The sequence below is a fragment of the Harpegnathos saltator genome, unplaced genomic scaffold (genome assembly GCF_003227715.2).
Source record: "Harpegnathos saltator strain DR-91 unplaced genomic scaffold, Hsal_v8.6 scaffold174, whole genome shotgun sequence".
Classification (NCBI taxonomy): Eukaryota; Metazoa; Arthropoda; class Insecta; order Hymenoptera; family Formicidae; genus Harpegnathos; species Harpegnathos saltator.
This window is the reverse complement of record NW_020229955.1, coordinates 194,192-202,618: the sequence shown is the minus strand read 5'-3', so window position 1 is coordinate 202,618 and position 8,427 is coordinate 194,192. Positions and strand designations below refer to the sequence as shown.

Genomic DNA, 8,427 nt, shown 5'->3' with positions numbered 1-8,427 from the left:
TTCTTTGACGTACCTATATCTCACGTTGACTTTTCGATAATGTACCCAATGTTGAGAGAAAAGGCACAGAGCACACATATTCTATGTAACTTAAAATATATATATACGGATTTTGTGCACAATTCATCGTCGATGAATAAAATATGTGAGAACGAACACATTTGCGCTATACTGACGAACTCACCTTCATACGTATGTATCTGGTAATAAAAGGCGAGTCAAGGAGAGAGAGAGAGAGAGAGAGAGAGAGAGAGAGATATATATATATATATACCGAAGCGGAAAGTACGAAAGGTCAATAACCAAATTGTGAATTAAATCGACGAAGACGTGTGCTGCAGTCATAACCCCATCGGTTGATTTATTTTCATGATTTAAAATGCAATCGAAACAATGGCACACCCGTTTTTAAATAGTCTGTTAAACGTCTGTCAAATATCGTTGACAAGATGGCGTCTCGATGGCGTACACACGAATCGCAAGCTGTTTCGAAATTGAGTACATCTTGGCGTGTCCTTTATACTTTTTCCGCAACAGGATCTCTTACACGTGCGTCTTATAACGTTCGAATTATACCATATTGCTATTGTGTTACATCGCTGCTCTTCTCATCTTACTTTAATAACAATGATCTCTCGTAGCGAGATTATAACATTCGCGAATACTTTCAATTTGTGTTGGCGCGATCGACGATAGAATATCGTACGTTGTCGTTACACTGTTGTACATTCGAGAAAAAATGGCGGATTACAAATAGCTGTCCGACTCGACCGTGTCGCGATCTTATATATGTATGTATATTATAACGATATATGCATAAAAAGTGAAATATAAAAATGCACTGGTCTTGTATCCGACTGTTCAATAATCTGTTCTTGCCGACACAGAGGTCGATGTGTCTTCCTCCTCTCCAACGCTCATCATCATAGTGTCTCTTCAACGATTTCGCGTAACGCGTAACGTGATATATATCCAATTTTTTTTTTTACACCAATCTTCTATATATGTGTATGTACTAGGCAAATTGCTATATACGATGCAGAGAACGTGACGAATGATAAATGTACACTCGTTTGCGAAACGTACTTTTCTCGACCGAAGATGAAATTGGGAGAGCGCGCGCGTAAAAGAGAAACTCATTATTCACGAGTCTGGGCGGTAATTTGTTACCACAGCCAACATGACAATACATGCGAGATATCCGACGTTCGACTGAATGAAGTGAGCTGACGGTCAGCTGACCGAGGATTCAGAGAAAGACCCAGGTGCATTTATTATATTTTTATCTCACATAATAATGCAACAAAAACAAAGAGCCAATATATTTATCATATTCATGTATTTTGTCACAACCGATTACCACACCGACGAGCCCACCGCGTAAGCGGTGGCTCACAATGGTTTGACCGTTTGATGGGCCCTTAACTTTATCGGGCGAAATGTATTCAGTAGTTTCGTAAACGAGTCTACAAGTCACAGTGTTCGTCGCAGCGGCTCGTCGCGATCAACAGCTGTTCCTTGAGTTGTCCCTTGAGCGATACGGAGTCACTTCTTGCAGTCATACGGTAAAACTGACTCTGTTCTCGGGGCCTTCTTTATTATTCGCTGCGTTTCATTTTATTATGACTAATACTTAGAAAGCGAGACCAGCTTCCGAGTAAGTGGTGAATATCTTCTCGATCGAGTTTGCGTAAGCGGCCGTCCTCAGATCGAGACCAAGGTTGAATTTCATGGCAGTCTTCATAATGGCCTGCGAGAAAAAGAAATAACGGAAAAAGTCATTTGTGTCCAGCTTGGTGTTGTGGTGTTCCATTATATGTGGCTTAAAATAATGTAACTTCAAATAAGTTGGTCCAGTCATCAAAAGTGATTCGGTGATATTTTCTATTTTTTGGACGGCACGAAATCGGTTATCTTCTTTCCTTCCAACGAACGAAGGATCGTCATAAATAACCATCACGACGATTACTCGATCGATGAACATTTTTGTTCTCGCAAGGATCGCGAATTTGACTCGACAATTAAGTTAAATCGAACTTTTGGACTGACGCAATATTACATTGATCAGTCTCTCTCGATAATTACCCTGGCGGATCTTTCCATCGTATAATCCAAACCGGAGTGGACGATGTCCTTTTCGGAAGCACCGGAAATACGTTTCTGGAAGGCTTCAGACGGCGTAACAGGAATACGGCCACCGACGCGACCGAACCTGCGCTCCAAAGATTCCTGCACCGATTCTGTGAGCATACATCGATTACATTGTTAAAAAAAAAAAAGAAAAAAGAAAGATAACGCATGACACGCGCGTTTAGCGCGCTTCCTCGACGGACATGAGACGTACCTAAGAGGTGATAATTAGATTCTCTCTCGTACTTGAAAGTCAGACGGCCGTACGACACGTGATTCAAGTTTTTGAGCCACTCGAAGAACGAGACCGTAACACCGCCGGCGTTAATGTACAGGTCTGGAATCACGAGTATATTCCTGTCGATTAAGATCTTATCCGCAGCGGGAGTGGTCGGTCCGTTAGCAGCCTCCGCGATGATCTTTGCCTGCGTAGGGGAGAGTAGTACGGTAGAGGTTCAGATCGCACCGTTATTCAACCGCTGCACGATTCGATGTGTCTCGTTCGTTGTTGATTAATTGACTTAGCTTAGATTAGAGCTTAATATTAATGCCAAAGTGATTCTCACTTGGATACGTCCGGCGTTCTCTTTGGTAATTACTTTCTCTATGGCAGCAGGTATAAATATATCACATGGTTCGTACATAAGATTCTCGCCCTCGTACGGCTTAGCCCCGGGAAAGCCGACAATAGTGCCGTTTTCTATGCGATACTCTTCCAATTCCTGAAACGCAAATAAACAATCGTAATTACAATTGCCATGTAATAATGACATTGAATACACAACATAATATTGACAATACACTATATAATACACCGATGGAACGCTACGCAGTGTTCTACTGGTATCATAGAAGATAAGGGGATCGTAATTAGGGGATGGGGAGTTGAGAGAATGCCGAGATAAATGCGCTGGGCAATCACCTTCGGATCGATGCCTTCCGAGTTGTAAATGGACCCATCGTGTTCGATTACACCGATGCAAGCGGCACCGGCGCGGTGTAAGTAACGCATGGAATGCAGACCTACGTTACCGAAACCTTGCACAATGAACGTCTTGCCTCCCCAGCCTGGCGTGGTACCTGCCAATTGTTACACACACACACACACAATGATAAGATATTATCAAGTAATATACATAATATTCAATATAACACAAGTTCAAAGAGTATAGTGGTTTTTTTTTCTTTTTTCTTTTTTCTTTTTTAATATTTTACATCTTCTTTCTTCCTTATATAAAGCCTCACTAGACTAAGCCTTCCGCGACGAAAGTGAATGTATGTTGCCGGAATGTAGAACAATGATGACGCGATTGCGATGGTCCGATGTTGTATCTTTATCTCTGTCAATACTGTCAACGGTCCAATTGTCCAGAATTCAAGAATCGACGCGAACTTTTTGACTAGCTACAATCAAGAGTTAAACTACGAATTAAAGTGTTGCCGACGCCGTACCAATCATGCTCATGTAATTAGCCTCATTGATGAAGTTCTCCAAGCCGTGGAATACTCCACGCCCTGTCGCAGAGATACGACCGTGAATACCACCCTGATTTATAGGTTTACCGGTGACACAAGCGTGAGCGTTAATGTCGAGATGGCCGATAGTCTTCGCATAGGTGTCGGCTATCCAGGACATCTCTCGTTCACCGGTGCCCATGTCAGGCGCGGGAACATCGACGCCAGGTCCTGAAGAGAAGAGATGAGACATATCTGAGAAATACTCCGTCGTGTCTTCTGCCGTCTTAAATCCGTCGGGCGGGAGCGGCACGCGCCCTCATTCGAAGGCGTCTCATTCAAAAATTCTCATTCTATATCGCGCGAGGTAAATAATTTGTAGAATATTAATTCCCCTGTGCAATCTTGCATCGCGAGTGGACGAGGCTAATCTGTTTGCACGCTTCACGCGTCTCCTAATCTCAGCGTATCGGTGTGCGCTTATCGCCGTTATCTGCTACACGCTGCGCGTCCTGTAAACGCGCTACCGCGATTTGCCCGCTCGACACTCGACACTCGACACTCGATGTTAATAATGAATCTCGCGCTCTCTTGTTCCCGCGTTTTCGCGAACGTGTGAGCAAACAGAGCACCCGTTTTAAGAGATTCGCCATGTGTCATACTCGCGCACACGGGCTGATCAATCTTTTTATGACGATCAATCGGCCCGCAGCAATCGCGGTACGCAGCTGCTGTTGCCCGCTCACCACGTGTTCGCTCCGTTGCGCTCTGTTGTGACGTAACCACGTATGACCACGTCGATCGTACGACGCTAATCATCATTTTGAAAGAGTCGCGCCTCGAAGGTAGGCGGTGCCTCCTCGGGCGGCATCTAAAATTATCGCGCGCAAACGTCACACACGCCTCCGCGCCGCATCACACCCATTTACGATGATGTAACGCCAGAGATGATCTCCGTCGAAGTCTCCCCCTGCCCCGCTCTCCTCTTTCTCCCTTCTAGCGCGATGCACAAGCTTCTTACCGATGAAACCCTTCTTCGCCAATTCCAACGTGAATCTCCTGGTGATTTTCTCCAACTCGTGTTCGGAGTAATTCTTAGGATTGATCTTAATACCCGCTTTCGCACCTCCGAAGGGCACGTCGACGCATGCACATTTGAATGTCATTAAAGCTGATAAAGCCTTAACTTCGTCTCGCGAGACATCCATTGAGAAGCGGATACCTGTGAACATGGATAAATTGATTAATAATCGAGAAATGCAAAAGGTCGTTATTAATTGTCGAACAATCCTCTGCAGAGAGACGATTGTCTCGAAAACGAAGAATCGTGTGGAAAATGGGTATGGGGGTGTGTGTGTGTGTGTGTGTCGAATATATAACTGTACTCATATATAATACTAACTTCATCATCATTATTTTTATTTAATTATTCATATGTAATATAAACAAATTATAATGTTCGCAGTTTCAACGCCTTTTTTTTCTACAAACTCACCTCCTTACCAGTTGCACTACGATTTTATTAAACACTTTGTCTAAGTGTTTGTTTCAGACAAATATGTATATATATGTGTGCATCCATATGTGACGCGTATGTAAATTTGTTATCGGATTAGAATTTGCAGCATGCTCTTGTCCTTCATTCATTATCGCGAGATCAGTCTGTAAGCGAGAAGCGCTATAAAAGAAGTCTAAAAATAATACTATCGGCGTGCCTCATAAACGCGCTTTTCGATCCACACCCCCCCCCCCCCACACACACACACACACCTCCCATATTTTCGCAGTCGTACAGTGTTTGTCCTCCGATTCGTGTGTCTAAAATTTCACGCGACTCGAATTAACGGGTCCGTTCGTTTATTAGCGGATTTTCCTAGCTCGACAAGCTCGAAGCGTCGTCTACCACATGACATTATTTTTGCCATCTTGTATAATGGCGGAGAAGTAGTCCGACAAACATACGATCACGCCTCTCGGCGTCTGGCGCTCATTACCTAATACCAGCACAAAACACGGAACAGCGAATCGCCGAAACTCAACCGCAGGCGCAGTGAGGATCATTGACTCGAAATCGAATATCGTGTCATTGTTACGAATTAAGCGAGATTCCCGATTTATATTTTCGGCCGTCCGTTCATAGCTTGGCGCGTGCGAATAAAAACTCAAACGGTCTCTGGAGTCTTTTCGAATATATCGTTGTAAATATCACACGTATCATCACCGTTCGTCTTCTCGCGCACGGTTTAATTTTCACAACATAACAATATAACAATAAAACAGAGTGTCGCGACAATATTTCGCATTGTTTCGTTCCAATTCCAATTGACACGGCGATTAAGCGGCGAACGCGAATCGAGAAACTTATCGCGCGATTAACTGACTCAATAATAAACGCACGTAATACTCGCGATACTCGCGATGGACTGCTTTTCTTTCCACGTTGTAATACGCCGAATTCGAATTCTTCGCCGGACTCGAGAAAGAGATGAGATCTAGATTGTGTCGGGCATCCTCTGTTAAAGTGATTTCAGAGCACGGTTCGGAGCAATTTTCAATCTAAACGACGACGACGACGACGAAACAACTGACTTCTTCGGGACAAGGTTGAAGTCGTAATCATCAGCGAAGCCGCAAAACTCGCATACATGTTGGACATGTTTAACGTGCGAATCGGCGCGTAAAACACGCGAGTAACCTAACCTGATGAACTGGACGTATAAATACCGATGGATATGACGGACGGACGATACTCTCTCTCTCTCTCTCTCTCACACAACACACGTCTCCGCAACGTTTCGCGGGACGTCGACGAGAGACGAGAAGCCGAGACGCGATTCGCCCAGACAGCACACGTTTCCAAAAAATGTTTAAGATGTTAAAAAAAGAAAAAGATAGGCGTCTGTTAAACGCCTTTTAAAAGTAAAATATGCTGTCTAGGTGTGGTTTAGCACAACGAAGATCTGAAATTTTCAACCTTACGATGAGAGTCTATGCGACCTGTATCGGTCGCGCGCGCAACGCGGTCATCCAATGTACGCCAGCGTACACTGAGCTTTGGTCCTTTTTTATTTTTTTTATACATTTTATACGTTTGGGAAATTAGAAGAAAAAAACGTTAGGAGAAAAAGAGACTTGATATTTCAAACAATACGAATGTCAATCGTCGTGTTATTTGGATGTGTCGCGTGACTTTATCACGCCCGTGTTTCGTAACGGGAGACGCGCGTGAGACAATCCGAAGGATACTCGAGCGGCGGGAGTCGCGTGCAAGGAAACGGCATGTCGCTTATCGCTTTTGAGACGATAATTTCCCTTATCGGTCGGTCATTCGAACATTACGATCACGACACGTCTATCTCGGCGAAGAGCAGAGTATCTCGCAACTCGAGGATGCAAAATAAAATGTTCGCACGGACAAGGTAATATTTCGGGATCGGGGAGGAGAGTGAAGAGTCCTCCGAAGTAATCGAACCTGCGAGGATGAATTTTGAGTAGCAGATCCGCCGCTACATACACAAATTGCAGCCGGGGCGGCACGCTAAGGAAGACAAAATAACGCAATGATCCATTGCTGGTAGGCGGATCATCAATGACAGGAACCAAATTACTCGTCTACTCGTCAGCTCTGACCGCTTGAACCGCATTTCAATTAGAATTAACATGCCGCAAAGGGACACTACCCCGCTTTCTGCTTTCTGGTAATCTGTGTGTGTGTGTGTGTGTGTGCAAAGCTGTGCGTGTGTGACGTGGTGAGCACGAGTTTCACGCGGTCATCGCGCAGTTGCATACCGCAAATTTCTCGCAAAATACTAAACAACAATCCTCCACTAATTCTCGTTGGCATACTGCTACATCTTGCTCAAGACATTTCGTCGAGAGAAATATGAAAAATAAATAATGTATATTTAATTTATATCTACAATTAAATGTGCTAAATAAAGAAATTAACAGACGTTAAATAAGATTATTTTAATACAAATGTTAAATAAGATTATTTTAATACAAATTAAAAAGTCGAGATATCGGGAAAGAGAGGGGCACATTTTTTAGCGTGTGCGAGTGAGAGAGAGAGAGAGAGAGAGAGAGAGAGAGAGAGAGAGAGAGAGAGAGAGAGAGAGAGAGAGAGAAAGTGTGTGTTCCACAAATTCGGAAATCAACGAGACGGACAGAAGAACGAAACAAAAGGTCGTACGCACACCATACCTCCTTTGCACGGTGTTCGATGAGTAGAATGCTGAGCACGATAGCCGGTGATCATCTCATAATCGCCAGAATCGCGTCTCAGCGGGAACGTGGTCTCGAGGATGTGATCGCACGGTTCCATCAGCATCAAAATACCCTTGACCTTTTTCTTGCGCTCCTCCACGGACAGCCGTGACCGCTTGCCGACATCCTCGACCAGCTTCTCCTCGACGATCTGGCAAGCGCGATGGAAGAAGTACTCCACCATGTCGAAGAACTTGGGATTCGGCGCCGTCGGCACGTCCTTGAGCCGTTCCGGGACCTGATGGTCGGCGTATCCACGGGAGTTTGCCTGCATGGCAGCCGGTACAACACGCGCCAACATGCCTCGCAGAACATCGTTACACGGTGCCTGCTTCAGGGCGATCGACGAGCGCGCGAGACCTCGCACGTGAAACATCTTCGCGAGATGGCAAAGTATGACGACAGTGACAATGAGAAGGACGAGGACGAGAACGAGGATGATGACGATGACGACGACGGCGACGACTATTGAGGAGGATGATGATGGCAGACAACGATGACAGTTACGACGTTCGGCCCAGAGATCCGAGTAGATCTGATCGCAACGACACTGACTGAACACGACCCGTCGGCCGA

The 8,427-nt window shown here is 44.7% G+C and overlaps 1 protein-coding gene across 1 annotated transcript; it reads right to left on the bottom strand.

Moving 5' to 3' along the window:
• Positions 1-331: 331 nt before the first annotated feature.
• Gdh (glutamate dehydrogenase, mitochondrial) lies at positions 332-8,227 on the bottom strand. The gene is made up of 8 exons (XM_011151628.3): positions 7,789-8,227; positions 4,607-4,807; positions 3,583-3,816; positions 3,053-3,210; positions 2,697-2,852; positions 2,345-2,555; positions 2,086-2,240; positions 332-1,750 (listed from the first exon to the last, which is right to left on the bottom strand). Exons 1-8 carry the CDS (start codon positions 8,225-8,227, stop codon positions 1,634-1,636), a joined length of 1,671 nt encoding a protein of 556 aa, XP_011149930.1. The 3' UTR covers positions 332-1,633.
• Between the last annotated feature and the right edge of the window lie 200 nt (positions 8,228-8,427).